The sequence below is a fragment of the Oncorhynchus nerka genome, linkage group LG22 (assembly GCF_034236695.1).
Source record: "Oncorhynchus nerka isolate Pitt River linkage group LG22, Oner_Uvic_2.0, whole genome shotgun sequence".
Taxonomy (NCBI): domain Eukaryota; kingdom Metazoa; phylum Chordata; class Actinopteri; order Salmoniformes; family Salmonidae; genus Oncorhynchus; species Oncorhynchus nerka.
In genome coordinates this window covers 84,330,279-84,351,149 of record NC_088417.1, presented here as the reverse complement: position 1 = coordinate 84,351,149, position 20,871 = coordinate 84,330,279, and the positions used below count along the sequence as shown (strand labels likewise).

Sequence of the window (20,871 nt, the reverse complement as noted above, 5' to 3'; positions counted from 1 at the left end):
TTTCACCACTCACGCCACCCTATCTGTGTCCCACCAAACGACGAGCATCACAAACACCGGGAATCTTCCCTTTCAGTTGGTCAACGTTCCCATTTACAGCTACTCCAGTAATCATTCCTTTCAATGGTGCCCTTTTCTTGAGAGCAAAACAATTCACATCTCTTCCCCCCATTCATTTAATGCGGAGCGCCTGCTCCCTCTGACCAGCAGAAACACAAACAATTATCACAAGACCACTTCTGGTTGCCCTCACCGATTCCACAACACCCAACTTGCACCAAGGGTCAGGATAAACAGAGTTGGGTACTGTGGAATCGGGTGATGAAGGGATCAGCTAAAAGGCAAGGATCCACCTTTTCCAAAAAAGTAACTCCTACTGTCACAGAATCATCTTCATCCTGACCCTTGGTGCAAGCCTCGGGCTCCGAGAGCCTCATCACACCTACCACCTCCGATACTTCACCCTCATTCACTTCCATTTCTCCTCCTGTCTTCAGCTCACTCTGCTTACACTTTCTACCATTCCTCTTTAAACAAACCATCTCCATTTTCCCCACCCTTTTTAACCGACTCAAGCTCACCCTCTTCCTCCCTCTCTCTCTTAGACCTCCTCTGCCTCTCTTTTCCCCTCCATTCCTCCTCCGTATTACAAGTATACAAGTATATACAAGTCTCCTTATGATAATACTGCACTTCTCCTGACATGATTAGTGTTCTTGCCTTGGCAAGTGATTTCATGTAACCAGCTGTCACAATATCTGTGCAATCAGCACAAAAACAATCTAAATAAAGGCACACGTTTGTTGTAAGCAAGATTCATTGTGTATTGTTCCAAAATAATCCTCTTTCGCTATGTCTTGGATTAATACTGTTTGAACATCTACTTTGTTTTCATTTGACATTTTTATTTGAAGCTGCAGACCAATGCATATTCTGAGGCAAGCAGAATGTCAGTGTTGGCCATCAAAGTAACAGTTGTCCTGCCAAACAAAAATGAAACAAAGTGTTTATCTAGCATTTGACACAATACAAACTGGTACAGACAGAGCCATCGATATGGAGACATGTGGTCTGGTGTCTCCCTATTGGCACCCCACGGGGGCGTCATAGGCAACCCTTTCTTTCATCTGGGAGAAGCGGGCTTTGAAAGACGATTTCCCATCTACAGCCCAACTCGCCAATTTAGTTCGTTTGCAAACTGTGATCGCGGTTCAATCATCTGTTCTCCTGCACATCGCCTTGCGCACCATGGTATCTCATTTACCCGCACCTATGGCACTCAATGGTCATTGCTTGATGTGCGTAATCTGTGACAAAATACCAATGGAATATGAGAGTCCATAGCAACACAGGGCTGTTCGAACCCGTAAACCGAGGCGCCGAGCCCACAGGTGAGGAAAACTTTAAGATCAAATTCGGAACCTCTCAGCAGCGTTATGGTTTGTTTTTAAGTTATTCAGACATTGAAAATGAATGGGTTACGTCGAAAATAATATAGCTAGGGATATTCTAGGGATATTCTGCATGGGCGATATAGTTGTGTGTAACACAATTACGTACGTGAATTTAGCAAATTGACTGGTATATCCGACTATGATTAACGGACGCATTATCAGAATTATGTTATAGACATACACAGCCCCCATACAAACCCTGAATTGTACAGTGGTGTAAAGTACTTAAGTAAAATACTATAAAGTACTACTTAGGTAGTTTTTGGGGGGTTATCTGAACTTTATAATTTATATTTTTGACAACTTTTACTTTTAATTCACTACATTCCTATAGAAAATAATGTACCTTTTACTCCATACATTTTCCCCTGACACCCAGAAGTATTCGTTACATTTTGAATGCTTAGCAGGACAGAAAATTGTCCAGTTCGCACACTTCTCAAGAGATCATGATGACTGGTCCTTACTGCCTCTGATCTGGCGGACTCACTTAACACAAATGCTTAGTTTTTAAATTATGTCTGTGTTGGAGTGTGACCTTGGCTATCCGTAAATTAAAAAACATCTAGAAAATTGTGCATTCTGGTTTGCTTAATATAAGGAATTTTAAATTATTAGTACTTTTACTTTTGATACTTAAATATATTTTTGCAATTACATTTACTTTTGATACTTAAGCATAATACTTTTAGACTTTTACTCAAGTAGTATTTTAATGGGTGACTTTCACTTTCACTTGAGTCATTTTCTATTAAGGTATCTTAACTTTCACACAAGTATGAAAATCGAGTACTTTTTCCACCACTGGAATTGTATATGCTAATTATTTATTTTTATTACTAATTAATGCATGTTATAATCGAGATAGCACTTATCTAGCCATTATTATTATGTGTTCATGGTTATGATAGGGTAGCTAATTTGATTGTGAACAGAGTAGTGTTGGGGAGTAGAGAAATCAGTGGTTGAAAAAGTACCCAATTTTCATACTTGAGTATAAGTAAAGAAACCTTAACAGAACATGACTCAAGTAAAATTGAACGTTTCCCAGTAAAATACTACTTGAGTAAAAGTCTAAAAGTACTTGGTTTTGGTTTTTAAAGTATCTTTAGTTAAGTAAACTTATATTTTTCTTAAGGGTAGCTTTAGTGTAGATGAACTTGTTCCAGTGTAAAGTAATTGGTAGCTTGGTGAACTATATTTTCAGAGTAACTTCCCCAAAACTGGAACAGAGCTGTATCATATTAAACGTGCTCTTTTTGTGCATATTTTGTCCATTCTAGTGCACTATTTTAACCCAGTTTTCGTACTTAAAAAGAACAGTTTATTGTCCATAGTTTAAATTACAGTTGATTGCTTGATGGTGATATGACATTGGCAAATCTAAGTGCTTGTAGGCTATATCAAAATAATAGTAGGCTTATAAATTGTAATAATATTAATAGAAGTCTTTCAGAACCAAAGAGCACTTTTTAATCTAAATGTTTTTCGAAATTAATATTCCATTAACATCAGATATGAATTCTTCCTTCCATGTTACTTCATCACCCTTTAGAAACAGTAGCCTATCACACACAGGGTTGGTTTATTGTCTAACACCTTGTTGGGTTTTATAGTGTAACACCTTGTGGATTTCATTAGAGCAGAGATCAGGTTGACTGTCCACAGTTCAACTAACACCGCTGTTTTAAATGGAGGTAAAAAGAGACGAGAAAGTACGGAACATCCATTTAACAGCACAGAGTACACACGCTCTCTCTATCACACACACATAAAAAAAAACATTTGAGTCATTTAGCAGACACTCTTATCCAGAGTGACTTACAGAAACAATTACGGTTAAGTGCCTTGCTCAAGGGCAGATGGACCGATTTTCACCTTGTAAACTCGAGGAGTCAAACCATCGACCTTTCGGTTACTTAGCCCTGCCCGAACACTCTAAGCGCCAGGCTACCTGCCACCCCTACACACGTATGCACGTGCACGTGCACCCCCCCCCCCCCTTTCACTGCTCTCTCTGGGTCAGATTATCATCTCCTGCCCCTTTGAAATATATTACCAAAACAGATATCAGCTGCTACCAGGTCTACAGTTTGTTTAGGAGAGCTCCAGTGATTATGTAACGTTACCCTCCAGGAGGAATGCTTATCCTGTAGCCAATCCTGTTTCATTTCATTTCATTCATTTCCAAGGCATCATGTATAGCCTTGCTGAAATACCTTCAAGAGGATGTTTGCATGTGTAGGTACAGTTTTCTGATTAGGAACTTTGCTCTTTCTCTTAATTAAGGCGCCAGCAGACATAATCAGGACGATAGTAACTCAGCTATAGATATAGCACTGTGCCTTCCAGGTGGCTGCACACAGTGTTATACATTTACATTTACATTTAAGTCATTTAGCAGACGCTCTTATCCAGAGCGACTTACAAATTGGTGCGTTCACCTTAAGACATCCAGTGGAACAGCCACTTTACAATAGTGCATCTAAATCTTTTAAGGGGGGGTGAGAAGGATTACTTTATCCTATCCTAGGTATTCCTGAAAGAGGTGGGGTTTCAGGTGTCTCCGGAAGGTGGTGATTGACTCCGCTGTCCTGGCGTCGTGAGGGAGTTTGTTCCACCATTGGGGGGCCAGAGCAGCGAACAGTTTTGACTGGGCTGCGCGGGAACTGTACTTCCTCAGTGGTAGGGAGGCGAGCAGGCCAGAGGTGGATGAACGCAGTGCCCTTGTTTGGGTGTAGGGCCTGATCAGAGCCTGGAGGTACTGAGGTGCCGTTCCCCTCACAGCTCCGTAGGCAAGCACCATGGTCTTGTAGCGGATGCGAGCTTCAACTGGAAGCCAGTGGAGAGAGCGGAGGAGCGGGGTGACGTGAGAGAACTTGGGAAGGTTGAACACCAGATGGGCTGCGGCGTTCTGGATGAGTTGTAGGGGTTTAATGGCACAGGCAGGGATGTTATGAGTTATGAGTCTGTCTCTGCTAGTGCTCCAGTGTAGCCTACCACACCCATAGGATTCTGCTTCCTTTTGTTTCCTTCTGTTTCAGGTTGCTTTGACTTCCAAGCTCCACTTTTGACAAAGTGAAATTCTCCTCTATCTCCCTTACAGGGAAAACCACATGATTTAACATGTGGAAAATCACATGATTTCATGTGAAATTTCACATGCGAAATCATGTGAAAACTTGTTTATGGTACACTTGACATAGCTTTAGTCACGGTCAATAGCTCAAGCATCTAGAAATCATTGATATTGACAGTGCTGCCATATTGTGCATTGAGAGAATGGAGATTCAGTCAGTTCCCACCAAATAAAGGGAAAATCACATTCACAGCAGCCTGATGGTAGCAAATAGCTGTTTTATTCCATGGTGCCTGGTGTGTCTGTGTTCATTCTCTGTTTACCCCCATCACAGGCTGTCACAACTCCTCTGAGTGTCCCTGCATGGTCAAGTAGCTCAATTCATGAAATATATTTCTTTGCACTGAACGAATGTCCGGGTTTGCGTCTTGTCCCTGTCGTTGGTGTGCATCGCGTGTGAAATTGTCTCCCTGAGCACATGGGAAAGTTAAAGTTGTCTTAATAATGTTGTTTATGGAGAAATTGAGAGCCTTTGAAATGCTCGCCATGTGAATTTGAAAAGATGACACAATAGTGTTACTGTAGAGAAGTACAATTAGTCAACCATTAGAGGAACAGTCCCAAAACATACTTAGAACGTATGGTACATAGAACACACTGTCCAACCTACTGTTACAGTTACTATCAACCTACTGTTACAGTTACTATCAACCCACGGTTACAGTTACTATCAGTCTACTGTTACAGTTACTATCAGTCTACTGTTACAGTTACTATCAGTCTACTGTTACAGTTACTATCAGTCTACTGTTACAGTTACTATCAGTCTACTGTTACAGTTACTATCAACCCACGGTTACAGTTACTATCAGTCTACTGTTACAGTTACTATCAGTCTACTGTTACAGTTACTATCAGTCTACTGTTACAGTTACTATCGACCTACTGTTATAGTTACTATCAACCCACAGTTACAGTTACTATCAACCTACTGTTACAGTTACTATTAGTCTACTGTTACAGTTACTATCAGTCTACTGTTACAGTTACTATCAGTCTACTGTTACAGTTACTATCAGTCTACTGTTACAGTTACTATCAACCTACTGTTACAGTTACTATCAACCCATGGTTACAGTTACTATCAGTCTACTGTTACAGTTACTATCAACCCACTGTTACAGTTACTATCAACCCACTGTTACAGTTACTATCAATCTACTGTTACAGTTACTATCAACCTACTGTTACAGTTACTATCAATCTACTGTTACAGTTACTATCAACCCACTGTTACAGTTACTATCAACCCACTGTTACAGTTACTATCAACCTACTGTTACAGTTACTATCAACCCAAGGTTATAGTTACTATCAGTTTACTGTTACAGTTACTATCAACCTACTGTTACAGTTACTATCAACCCACGGTTACAGTTACTATCAGTCTACTGTTACAGTTACTATCAACCTACTGTTACAGTTACTATCAACCCACTGTTACAGTTACTATCAACCTACTGTTACAGTTACTATCAACCTACTGTTACAGTTACTATCAACCTACTGTTACAGTTACTATCAACCCACTGTTACAGTTACTATCAACCTACTGTTACAGTTACTATCAACCCACTGTTACAGTTACTATCAACCTACTGTTACAGTTACTATCAACCTACTGTTACAGTTACTATCAACCTACTGTTACAGTTACTATCAACCCATGGTTACAGTTACTATCAGTCTACTGTTACAGTTACTATCAGTCTACTGTTACAGTTACTATCAGTCTACTGTTACAGTTACTATCAGTCTACTGTTACAGTTACTATCAGTCTACTGTTACAGTTACTATCAGTCTACTGTTACAGTTACTATCAACCTACTGTTACAGTTACTATCAACCCATGGTTACAGTTACTATCAGTCTACTGTTACAGTTACTATCAACCCACTGTTACAGTTACTATCAACCCACTGTTACAGTTACTATCAACCCACTGTTACAGTTACTATCAATCTACTGTTACAGTTACTATCAACCTACTGTTACAGTTACTATCAACCCACTGTTACAGTTACTATCAACCTACTGTTACAGTTACTATCAACCCATGGTTACAGTTACTATCAGTCTACTGTTACAGTTACTATCAACCTACTGTTACAGTTACTATCAACCCACTGTTACAGTTACTATCAACCTACTGTTACAGTTACTATCAACCTACTGTTACAGTTACTATCAACCTACTGTTACAGTTACTATCAACCCACTGTTACAGTTACTATCAACCTACTGTTACAGTTACTATCAACCCACTGTTACAGTTACTATCAACCTACTGTTACAGTTACTATCAACCTACTGTTACAGTTACTATCAACCTACTGTTACAGTTACTATCAACCTACTGTTACAGTTACTATCAACCCATGGTTACAGTTACTATCAGTCTACTGTTACAGTTACTATCAACCCACTGTTACAGTTACTATCAATCTACTGTTACAGTTACTATCAACCTACTGTTACAGTTACTATCAATCTACTGTTACAGTTACTATCAACCCACTGTTACAGTTACTATCAACCCACTGTTACAGTTACTATCAACCTACTGTTACAGTTACTATCAACCCATGGTTACAGTTACTATCAGTTTACTGTTACAGTTACTATCAACCTACTGTTACAGTTACTATCAACCCACGGTTACAGTTACTATCAGTCTACTGTTACAGTTACTATCAACCTACTGTTACAGTTACTATCAACCCACTGTTACAGTTACTATCAACCTACTGTTACAGTTACTATCAACCTACTGTTACAGTTACTATCAACCTACTGTTACAGTTACTATCAACCCACTGTTACAGTTACTATCAACCTACTGTTACAGTTACTATCAACCCACTGTTACAGTTACTATCAACCTACTGTTACAGTTACTATCAACCTACTGTTACAGTTACTATCAACCTACACTGTTACAGTTACTTCAGTCTACTGTTCATCAGTCTACTGTTACAGTTACTATCAGTCTACTGTTACAGTTACTATCAACCTACTGTTACAGTTACTATCAACCCATGGTTACAGTTACTATCAGTCTACTGTTACAGTTACTATCAACCCACTGTTACAGTTACTATCAACCCACTGTTACAGTTACTATCAATCTACTGTTACAGTTACTATCAACCTACTGTTACAGTTACTATCAATCTACTGTTACAGTTACTATCAACCCACTGTTACAGTTACTATCAACCCACTGTTACAGTTACTATCAACCTACTGTTACAGTTACTATCAACCCAAGGTTACAGTTACTATCAGTTTACTGTTACAGTTACTATCAACCTACTGTTACAGTTACTATCAACCCACGGTTACAGTTACTATCAGTCTACTGTTACAGTTACTATCAACCTACTGTTGTTACTATCAACCCACTGTTACAGTTACTATCAACCTACTGTTACAGTTACTATCAACCTACTGTTACAGTTACTATCAACCTACTGTTACAGTTACTATCAACCCACTGTTACAGTTACTATCAACCTACTGTTACAGTTACTATCAACCCACTGTTACTATCAACCTACTGTTACAGTTACTATCAACCTACTGTTACAGTTACTATCAACCTACTGTTACAGTTACTATCAACCTACTGTTACAGTTACTATCAACCCACTGTTACAGTTACTATCAACCTACTGTTACAGTTACTATCAACCTACTGTTACAGTTACTATCAACCCACTGTTACAGTTACTATCAACCTACTGTTACAGTTACTATCAACCCACTGTTACAGTTACTATCAACCCACTGTTACAGTTACTATCAACCTACTGTTACAGTTACTATCAACCTACTGTTACAGTTACTATCAACCTACTGTTACAGTTACTATCAACCTACTGTTACAGTTACTATCAACCTACTGTTACAGTTACTATCAACCCACTGTTACAGGTACTATCAACCTACTGTTACAGTTACTATCAACCTACTGTTACAGTTACTATCAACCCATGGTTACAGTTACTATCAGTTTACTGTTACAGTTACTATCAACCTACTGTTACAGTTACTATCAACCCACGGTTACAGTTACTATCAGTCTACTGTTACAGTTACTATCAACCTACTGTTACAGTTACTATCAACCCACTGTTACAGTTACTATCAACCCACTGTTACAGTTACTATCAACCTACTGTTACAGTTACTATCAACCCACTGTTACAGTTACTATCAACCCACTGTTACAGTTACTATCAACCTACTGTTACAGTTACTATCAACCCACTGTTACAGTTACTATCAACCCACTGTTACAGTTACTATCAACCCACTGTTACAGTTACTATCAACCCACTGTTACAGTTACTATCAACCCACTGTTACAGTTACTATCAACCCACTGTTACAGTTACTATCAACCCACTGTTACAGTTACTATCAACCTACTGTTACAGTTACTATCAACCCACTGTTACAGTTACTATCAACATACTGTTACAGTTACTATCAACCCACTGTTACAGTTACTATCAACCTACTGTTACAGTTACTATCAACCCACTGTTACAGTTACTATCAACCTACTGTTACAGTTACTATCAACCTACTGTTACAGTTACTATCAACCTACTGTTACAGTTACTATCAACCTACTGTTACAGTTACTATCAACCCACTGTTACAGTTACTATCAACCTACTGTTACAGTTACTATCAACCTACTGTTACAGTTACTATCAACCCACTGTTAAAGTTACTATCAACCCACTGTTACAGTTACTATCAACCTACTGTTACAGTTACTATCAACCCACGGTTACAGTTACTATCAGTCTACTGTTACAGTTACTATCAACCTACTGTTACAGTTACTATCAACCTACTGTTACAGTTACTATCAGTCTACTGTTACAGTTACTATCAACCTACTGTTACAGTTACTATCAACCCACTGTTACAGTTACTATCAACCCACTGTTACAGTTACTATCAACCCACTGTTACAGTTACTATCAACCTACTGTTACAGATACTATCAACCCACTGTTACAGTTACTATCAACCCACTGTTACAGTTACTATCAACCCACTGTTACAGTTACTATCAACCCACTGTTACAGTTACTATCGACCCACGGTTACAGTTACTATCAGTCTACTGTTACAGTTACTATCAACCCATGGTTACAGTTACTATCAACCTACTGTTACAGTTACTATCAACCTACTGTTACAGTTACTATCAACCTACTGTTACAGTTACTATCAACCTACTGTTACAGTTACTATCAACCCACTGTTACAGTTACTATCAACCTACTGTTACAGTTACTATCAACCTACTGTTACAGTTACTATCAACCTACTGTTTACACTGTTACAGTTACTATCAACTCATCAGTTACTATCAACCCACGGTTACAGTTACTATCAGTCTACTGTTACAGTTACTATCAACCTACTGTTACAGTTACTATCAACCTACTGTTACAGTTACTATCAACCCACTGTTACAGTTACTATCAACCTACTGTTACAGTTACTATCAACCCACTGTTACAGTTACTATCAACCTACTGTTACAGTTACTATCAACCCACTGTTACAGTTACTATCAACCTACTGTTACAGTTACTATCAACCCACTGTTACAGTTACTATCAACCTACTGTTACAGTTACTATCAACCTACTGTTACAGTTACTATCAACCTACTGTTACAGTTACTATCAACCTACTGTTACAGTTACTATCAACCCACTGTTACAGTTACTATCAACCTACTGTTACAGTTACTATCAACCTACTGTTACAGTTACTATCAACCCACTGTTACAGTTACTATCAACCCACTGTTACAGTTACTATCAACCTACTGTTACAGTTACTATCAACCCACGGTTACAGTTACTATCAACCTACTGTTACAGTTACTATCAACCTACTGTTACAGTTACTATCAACCTACTGTTACAGTTACTATCAGTCTACTGTTACAGTTACTATCAACCTACTGTTACAGTTACTATCAACCCACTGTTACAGTTACTATCAACCTACTGTTACAGTTACTATCAACCCACGGTTACAGTTACTATCAGTCTACTGTTACAGTTACTATCAACCTACTGTTACAGTTACTATCAACCTACTGTTACAGTTACTATCAGTCTACTGTTACAGTTACTATCAACCTACTGTTACAGTTACTATCAACCCACTGTTACAGTTACTATCAACCCACTGTTACAGTTACTATCAACCCACTGTTACAGTTACTATCAACCTACTGTTACAGATACTATCAACCCACTGTTACAGTTACTATCAACCCACTGTTACAGTTACTATCAACCCACTGTTACAGTTACTATCAACCCACTGTTACAGTTACTATCGACCCACGGTTACAGTTACTATCAGTCTACTGTTACAGTTACTATCAACCCATGGTTACAGTTACTATCAACCTACTGTTACAGTTACTATCAACCTACTGTTACAGTTACTATCAACCTACTGTTACAGTTACTATCAACCTACTGTTACAGTTACTATCAACCCACTGTTACAGTTACTATCAACCTACTGTTACAGTTACTATCAGTCTACTGTTACAGTTACTATCAACCTACTGTTACAGTTACTATCAACTCACTGTTACAGTTACTATCAACCCACGGTTACAGTTACTATCAGTCTACTGTTACAGTTACTATCAACCTACTGTTACAGTTACTATCAACCTACTGTTACAGTTACTATCAACCCACTGTTACAGTTACTATCAACCTACTGTTACAGTTACTATCAGTCTACTGTTACAGTTACTATCAACCTACTGTTACAGTTACTATCAACCTACTGTTACAGTTACTATCAACCTACTGTTACAGTTACTATCAACCCACGGTTACAGTTACTATCAGTCTACTGTTACAGTTACTATCAACCTACTGTTACAGTTACTATCAACCCACGGTTACAGTTACTATCAGTCTACTGTTACAGTTACTATCAACCTACTGTTACAGTTACTATCAACCCACTGTTACAGTTACTATCAACCTACTGTTACAGATACTATCAACCCACTGTTACAGTTACTATCAACCTACTGTTACAGTTACTATCAACCCACGGGTACAGTTACTATCAACCTACTGTTACAGATACTATCAACCCACGGGTACAGTTACTATCAACCTACTGTTACAGTTACTATCAACCCACTGTTACAGTTACTATCAACCTACTGTTACAGTTACTATCAACCCACTGTTACAGTTACTATCAACCTACTGTTACAGTTACTATCAACCTACTGTTACAGTTACTATCAACCTACTGTTACAGTTACTATCAGTCTACTGTTATAGTTGCTATCAATCTACTGTTACAGTTACTATCAACCTACTGTTACAGTTACTATCAACCTACTGTTACAGTTACTATCAACTCACTGTTACAGTTACTATCAACCCACGGTTACAGTTACTATCAGTCTACTGTTACAGTTACTATCAACCTACTGTTACAGTTACTATCAACCTACTGTTACAGTTACTATCAACCCACTGTTACAGTTACTATCAACCCTGTTACAGTTACTATCAGTCTACTGTTACAGTTACTATCAACCTACTGTTACAGTTACTATCAACCTACTGTTACAGTTACTATCAACCTACTGTTACAGTTACTATCAACCCACGGTTACAGTTACTATCAGTCTACTGTTACAGTTACTATCAACCTACTGTTACAGTTACTATCAACCCACGGTTACAGTTACTATCAGTCTACTGTTACAGTTACTATCAACCTACTGTTACAGTTACTATCAACCCACTGTTACAGTTACTATCAACCTACTGTTACAGATACTATCAACCCACTGTTACAGTTACTATCAACCTACTGTTACAGTTACTATCAACCCACGGGTACAGTTACTATCAACCTACTGTTACAGATACTATCAACCCACGGGTACAGTTACTATCAACCTACTGTTACAGTTACTATCAACCCACTGTTACAGTTACTATCAACCTACTGTTACAGTTACTATCAACCCACTGTTACAGTTACTATCAACCTACTGTTACAGTTACTATCAACCTACTGTTACAGTTACTATCAACCTACTGTTACAGTTACTATCAGTCTACTGTTATAGTTGCTATCAATCTACTGTTACAGTTACTATCAACCTACTGTTACAGTTACTATCAACCTACTGTTACAGTTACTATCAACCTACTGTTACAGTTACTATCAACCCACTGTTACAGTTACTATCAACCTACTGTTACAGTTACTATCAATCTACTGTTACAGTTACTTACTTTTATTGTAATAAACTACTGTGGCTGAGATTATAGCATAGCTACATTATATATTCTGTAATTCACATCAAATAAATGAAACAAATTGTGGCATGTGGTCAGTGGAGGTGCATCAAAAAGGAATCAGTTTGCCTGTTGAAGAGCCACACGGTAAAGACAGCTAGTGTGGGAAGGTGTCTGATCTGATTATGCGAGCAGAATTTGTCAGAACTGTTTGTTATTCCTCCACTAATGTTATGTAATGTACTGTACTATGATTCAATGAATCTGTTTTAGTCCTTCTCAATAACTCAGAACTGTTTGTTATTCCTCCACTAATGTTATGTAATGTACTGTACTATGATTCAATGAATCTGTTTTAGTCCTTCTCAATAACTCAGAACTGTTTGTTATTCCTCCACTAATGTTATGTAATGTACTGTACTATGATTCAATGAATCTGTTTTAGTCCTTCTCAATAACTCAGAACTGTTTGTTATTCCTCCACTAATGTTATGTAATGTACTGTACTATGATTCAATGAATCTGTTTTAGTCCTTCTCAATAACTCAGAACTGTTTGTTATTCCTCCACTAATGTTATGTAATGTACTGTACTATGATTCAATGAATCTGTTTTAGTCCTTCTCAATAACTCAGAACTGTTTGTTATTCCTCCACTAATGTTATGTAATGTACTGTACTATGATTCAATGAATCTGTTTTAGTCCTTCTCAATAACTCAGAACTGTTTGTTATTCCTCCACTAATGTTATGTAATGTACTGTACTATGATTCAATGAATCTGTTTTAGTCCTTCTCAATAACTCAGAACTGTTTGTTATTCCTCCACTAATGTTATGTAATGTACTGTACTATGATTCAATGAATCTGTTTTAGTCCTTCTCAATAACTCAGAACTGTTTGTTATTCCTCCACTAATGTTATGTAATGTACTGTACTATGATTCAATGAATCTGTTTTAGTCCTTCTCAATAACTCAGAACTGTTTGTTATTCCTCCACTAATGTTATGTAATGTACTGTACTATGATTCAATGAATCTGTTTTAGTCCTTCTCAATAACTCAGAATTGTGATGGTGGCAGGTGTTTAACATATCAGGGATCTCTGATTTAGTTATTTTGATTCTCTATGAGCTCATATATATTGGTTCTTGAACAAACTTTGTAAGTATGCTATTTCTAAAATTCCCTTCAATTTCTCTTCAGGCATGTCTGTCTGAGTTAAACTCGGCTCCTTGGCTGCATTTGTTGGGACAAAAGTATGCCCTGAACACACTGGAAAGTGAATTGCCCAGATTTGAAATCCTTTATTTTTATTCTGGGACCACGGATGAAAATGAACAAAGGCAACAAGTGTTATTTTCATGGATTTTAGTAGTAAACAATTGTATTTTATTTATCCAATACCAGTTGAACTACACTGAGTGTACTAAACATTAAGAACACCTGCTCTTTCCATGACATAGACTGACCAGGTGAATCCAGGTGAAAGGTATGATCCCTTATTGATGTCACTTGTTAAATTCACTTCAATTAGTGTCGATAAAGCAACTCATTATTCGGAAGGTGTTCCTAATGTTTGGTATACTCAGTGTATATTACAATTTTCAAAGACAAGCAACGTGCTTTTCAATAAAATGTCTGTTAGTGTTTTCTGGAATGTATTAGTTGTGGATATGATAGGAGGAACCTCGCCCATTGAGCAACGAGAGCACTACAGTGGTGTCATGGAGGAGTCCAAGCTGCCAGTGGCCAGATTTGACCCTCCTCCTCCTCGCATGTAAATCCACAGCATGCCAGACCTCTTAAAGCAAGATTTGTGAAAATATGTGTGAAGTTGTTTTGGAGTATCTACTTGCTAATTATTTATATGGAGGCACTGGTAAATGAATTGGGATTCATTCAAGGCTTTTACAGTAAGTTGTATTTGTATTCATGACATAATCATCTGCAAATATCCTGGTTCTTGTAATTGTAAGGATGGTAGTTATATCACAGGATTGCAGTGCTTTGGATACATTCTGCTTGACATTCCTGTTCTAAACTATTGTAGTGCTTGCTGAGGACTTGACTCCGACAAGCTATTCATTTCAATGGCTTCAGACTGTTTTTATGCTCAAACATGACTGTGTTTCTTTGCCTCAAAGCCTTGGAATGAGAAGTTAATATACTTCTCTGAAGTATTTGAACACAAAAGAAAAGCCTTACATGAATAAAATTCCCAGAGAGAGTGTTTCGAGGACTCAATGTGAGCATTGTGAAATAGACTGTGATGCCATCGCCAAGTCAAGTGTTTATGTTCCTGGAATGCGTCTTCTCTTTGTAAGACGTGTACTTTATGTTCCAGTTTAGGATTAAGGATAACTAGATCTCAAACTGTGATTTGTGAAGACAGTGTCAAATGATTGTATATTTATTTACCTACATTTAGTATACAACTCTTGGAATGCTATAGAATGACAGTCATTCCAATGTGATTACATGCTTATAAATGTAACTTGTGAGGATATAATTGCTCTGGTATGGTCCATCATTCCATCAGAAGCTGTCGGACTGTCATCCCACTCTGAGGCTGCCAAATTCATGGAGTACTGCAGCCTGGCAGATTATGGAGAAATCCAATATGGGAGGCTAGCCTTTGTTTTGAAGAGCTGTGCTTAAGAGTGTGATCGCCATTGGAATGAGGAGTCTTCTAGAATAGCATACACCTCAGTCCTCTCATGTATTTACCCACTTGGATCTCAGCATACTCCCACCTCACTCTCACTCTCCGCATGTATTTATCCAGCAGGGGCTCCAGGCAGAGCACTCCTGTGTGATTTGGACCCACTGCTCCCTCTCCGGAGGCTGAGGTGTGATTTGGCCACAGAGGACTCCATGTTCATAATAATGTGCCAAAACCCTTCTCCCTTCCTCATGTTGTGTAAGGAAATCTTCCTGTTCAACTCAACTCCCTGTCTAACAAATGACACATTTATGATCGGAAAATCTAGGGAAATACTGGGTCAAAGAAAATAGTGCCATTGTCTGAACTTTCTCTGCTCTCTTTTATGCCGTTGACATACAGATATGGCAAATATTGTCTCATTCCACTGGCTGTGTGGGTTGTGTTTGTTCTGTAAGGTGTGTGTGTGGGTGCACAGTGCGCACGTGTGCTTGTGTGTCTATGTGTGCTGTCATGCCCCTAAGCTTTGTGTGGAGGGGAGATTTGTGGGTCATAAGCACGCTGTGCAGATACATGCAACCACTGCCCTCTGTTTGCTCTTTCACTATTGTTTTGTTAAAGTCTGAGGGATCCATACCCTGGATTCAAGCCCTTCTCAGACTGTACTGGTTATCTATTGTAGCTGTCCTATCTCAAGTCTGCTTCAAGGAAGTTTACTTGTGGTAAGAAAACTGTTGGCCAAACGTTGACCATAGACGGGGATTCTCAACTATGTTGACATAGGGACCATGATACTGTACCATGAGGTAAACCTCACACACTTTAGATATGGTGGGTTATGACAGGAACTTTGTAACTGTTTGCTATAAGACAACACCACTTTCCTGGACTTCTGAGTTAATAATATTCAAAACTGATAAAGAAGTCCTCTAAACAGCCATTGTTACATGCATACGAGACAGGTTTAGAGTGGGTAACATTACCAGCATACAGGATTAGAGCTGTAGACTTGAATAATTCACAGTGTTTGTATTGGAGCTGTGATGAATGGGCCTGGTTGTGTTTGTCCTCAGGGCCACAGCATTTTGTGTGGAGGACTCTCCTCTAGCGAACTCCATGCAGATTAACAGTGATGGCCACAGAATCACACCCACCTGAACAGTAAGAACACACAATGGAACATGTGATGATCAACATTAAACATCTAAAGGCCACTCAGAAAATTATATATTTTTCTATGAAAGGTCTTCATTTATACATGTGTTATGATTGAGTTGTGCTTGTATCTAATTCATTACTGTATTCATTAGTCACATTTGAAATGATGTGATGATGATGATGATGAACTCAATAACCATCATTGTTTGATTGTGTAGTTCAGTCGATGAAGTGGCAAACACGGAGCAAGTGCTGAACTCGCTGGAGAGGATCATTCTCACCATCTTCCTCACCATCATCATCATCATGACTATTCTGGGGAACCTGCTGGTGATGGTGGCGCTCTGCAAGGACAGACAACTGCGGTAAGCACACTTCCTGTTTACATGTAAGTCACATTCTGTCAAATAAAAGTTGTCAGAGGAAAAAATGTGACCTCTTTAGTGTGTTTTTTCATCCAATTGACAATAGATTTTCATGCAAATAATCTAAAATCAGGATAAAAACATATGCGCATTTTCCCACCAGAGATGTTTCCATCAAATTGACTTATTGCAGATACATTTAATAGTTTACATGCTGAGATTATTATGGTAAAATAATATGATTCTTTTTATTTGTCAAACGGCGGCCAAGGATCGATCATCGTATCACCAGAATTAGACCCTCGATATTTAATGGAAAGGAGCATCAAGCTCACCACCTTGCACTTTCACCACTCTGTGAAGTTCATCATCATTTATTTCATCTTAATGCGTTTGAGCCAATCAGTTGTGTTGTGACAGGGTAGGGGTGGTATACAGAAGATATCCCTATTTGGTAAAAGACCAAGTCCATATTATGGCAAGAACAACTCAAATAAGCAAAGGGAAATGACAGTCCATCATTACTTTAGAGGACATGAAGGTCAGTCAATACGGAAAATTTCCAGAACTTTCTTCAAGTGCAGTCGCAAAAACCATCAAGTGTTATGATGAAACTGTCTCTCATGAGGACAGCCACAGGAACGGAAGACCCAGAGTTACTTTTGCTGCAGGGGATAAGTTCATTAGAGTTACCAGCCCCAGGTATCGTCAATTAACGGTACCTCAGTTTGCAGCCCAAATAAATGCTTCACAGAGTTCAAGTAACAAACACATCTTAACATCAACTGTTCAGAGGGGACTGCTTGAATCGGGCCGTCATGGTTGAATTGCTGCAAATAAACCACTACTAAAGGACACCAATAAGAAGAAGAGACTTGCTTGGGCTAAGAAATACAAGCAATGACCCAAAACACACCTACAGGCTGTGTAAGGGCTATTTGACCAAGAAGCAGAGTGATGGAGTGCTGCATCAGATGACCTGGGCTCCACAATCACCCGTTCTCAACCCAATTGAGATGGTTTGGGAGGAGTTGGACAGCAGAGCGAAGGAAAAGCAGCCAACAAGTGCTCAGCATATGTGGGAACTTCTTCAAGACTGTTGGAAAAGCATTCCAGGTGACTACCTCATGAAGCTGGTTGAGAGAATGCCAAGCGTGTGCAAAGCTTCCAAAGGGTGGCTACTTGAAGAATATATTTTGATTTGTTTAACACTTCTTTGGTTACTACATGATTCCATATGTGTTATTTCATAGTTTTGATGTCTTCACTATTATTCTACAATATAGAAAATAGTAAAAAATAAACCCTTGAATGATTAGGTGTGTCCAAACTTTTGACTGGTTCTGTATATGAAATGATGTACCAAAAGATGATTGATCAGAATTCAATTGAAGTAGGGCGTGTGATGGACAGACTGATGAACAGGCCACTTCCTAGCTATTTGGAGACAAACTAAGTAGCTGTTTTTACATCCGGCACTGGCATCCTTTCTGTCATGTTTTAGGTTTAGCGATATGGTATTAAAGGGTAATTAGAGAGAAAAAAGGTTTGTTCTGTCTTGTGCAGATCAGTTGACAATTCTAACAGATAACAAAAATATAATTATCTTTACATTCAACTCATGTGCCTTTCTGGAAATAAATCAAAATGTTTTTCTTCCTCGTCTCCCTCTAGGAAAAAGAAGACCAATTACTTCATAGTGTCTTTAGCGTTTGCAGACCTCCTGGTTGCTGTGGTTGTCATGCCGTTTGCAGCCATTGAGTTGACCACAAGTCAGTGGCGGTACGGGGAGATATTCTGTCTGGTTCGGACCTCACTGGACGTGCTGCTGACCACTGCATCTATCCTACACCTGTGCTGTATAGCACTGGACAGGTGAGCAATGAATATAGTGAAAAACATACCTTTACTCATGTAAACATTTGTAAATATGTCAGCCAGCTATTGCAAACTTTTTCCACGCGCCTATCCCATTTACCTTGATGCATCCGTTCTGCCTAATAGCCCTACGCCTCTGTTAGCACCCAGCTGTATTAGAATTAGCATGTGCCTTGGATGGCCCTCGAGCACCTCTTTGTCCTTTGTCCATAGCATATGGCAGCCTGTCATGGCTGACAGATGAGCAGCTATGTTGTCTTGTCCTGCACCATACAGTGAAAAGCCACTGCAGTGAGTCACCTGCTAGCTCAGCCCCTCACTCCAAACACAAATATGATTTCTGCTTCTCCACAGGACCAATCATTCTTTTAGCTTCCCTGGGTGGAAATATGAGACATGAGTCGTGACAAGAGGCCTGATTGGTCGTTAGAATTATACTTGTCTTTTTTAAAGTAGCGTATGAAGTGATGAGTCACTGCTTGTGAATCCAGGTGAAAGCTATGATCCCTTATTGATGTCACTTATTAAATCCACTTCAATCAGTGTAGATGAAGGGGAGGAGACAGGTAAAAAAAATATATATTTATAAGCCTTGAGACAATTGAGACATGGATTGTGTATGTGTGCCATTCAGAGGGTGAATTGGCAAGACAAAAGATTTAAGTACCTTTGAACAGGATATGGTGGTAGGTGCAAGCCGCACCGGATTGAGTGTGTCAAGAATCGCAATGCTTTTCACGCTCAACAGTTTCTCGTGTGTATCAAAAATGGTCCACCACCCAAAGGACATCCAGCAAACTTGACACAACTGTGGAAGTGTTGGAGTCAACATGGGCCAGCATCCCTGTGTAACACTTTCGACACCTTGTAGAGTCCATGCCCTGACGAATTGAGACTGTTCTGAGGACAAAAGTGGGTGCAACTCAATATTTGGAAGGTGTTGCTAATATTTTGGACACTATTGTCCACAAATATCTACCTAATATGTACATACCAAAATATGTACTAAGGGCTAAAGCCACCATACATGGTGAATTCAATAGGATGTGATTTTTGTTTATTATTTGGTTATGCAAGTCATGAGATTATTTTAAAGAATACGGAATTAGGAATGAGTCACCACTGGCAATATTTTGGTATGTACATATTAGGTAGATATTTGTGGCCTGTAGATAGAATTCAGAAAAGCACCGTCAATAGATTATGTTTTTTTACCTCAGTTGAATATATGATGTTGTGGATGTTGTTATAATGTTGTTATAATGTTGTTATATTTTATTGATAGGTACTACGCAATCTGCTGCCAACCGCTGGTGTACCGGAATAAAATGACGCCCTTGAGAGTGGCCCTGATGCTGGGAGGATGCTGGGTCATCCCCTCCTTCATCTCCTTCCTTCCCATCATGCAAAGTTGGCACGCCATCGGCATAGAGGACATTGTAAGTCTATAAGCAGCTATGTTCTTCCTGTCTGTCTGATGGTTTTACTACAGACAGTGGCTTGCTCTTTAGTCTTATTCATTACATCTAAATCATTTTTATACTAAATACTACATTTGGTTGATCCTTGAAAATGTGAACAGGACACATGTTAAGTGAAGGACACATGGTTAAACCAACAAGCATAACATATTTCAAATTCATGGAATGGGGATGTAGTAGTCAGTTCAAGCATCATGTTCTTTGGGGAGAGCAAACTTACGCAAGCCCTTTTCTAGTTCTAAAAACAGCACTATGACTCATTGTTTCACCTTTGACACCTGAAAAAACTTCCCTCTGTCAAATGGAGGCCTTCTCCATGCACTCAATACTCATAAGACTAAAGCTACTAATACCATTTACATAGACAGACATAAACACCAGACATACAG

General features: G+C 38.8%; 1 protein-coding gene across 1 annotated transcript in view; it reads left to right on the top strand.

Annotated features, from left to right (window-relative positions):
• Positions 1–1,182: 1,182 nt before the first annotated feature.
• LOC115105892 (5-hydroxytryptamine receptor 4-like) overlaps positions 1,183–20,871 on the top strand; it is a 68,909-nt gene continuing 49,220 nt past the window's right edge. The window contains exons 1-5 of the mRNA XM_029628364.2: positions 1,183–1,391; positions 16,674–16,761; positions 16,977–17,123; positions 18,798–18,998; positions 20,287–20,440. Coding sequence (XP_029484224.2) covers positions 16,733–16,761; positions 16,977–17,123; positions 18,798–18,998; positions 20,287–20,440 — 531 coding nt within the window. The 5' untranslated portion in view covers positions 1,183–1,391; positions 16,674–16,732. The remainder of the gene's footprint in view (positions 1,392–16,673; positions 16,762–16,976; positions 17,124–18,797; positions 18,999–20,286; positions 20,441–20,871) is intronic.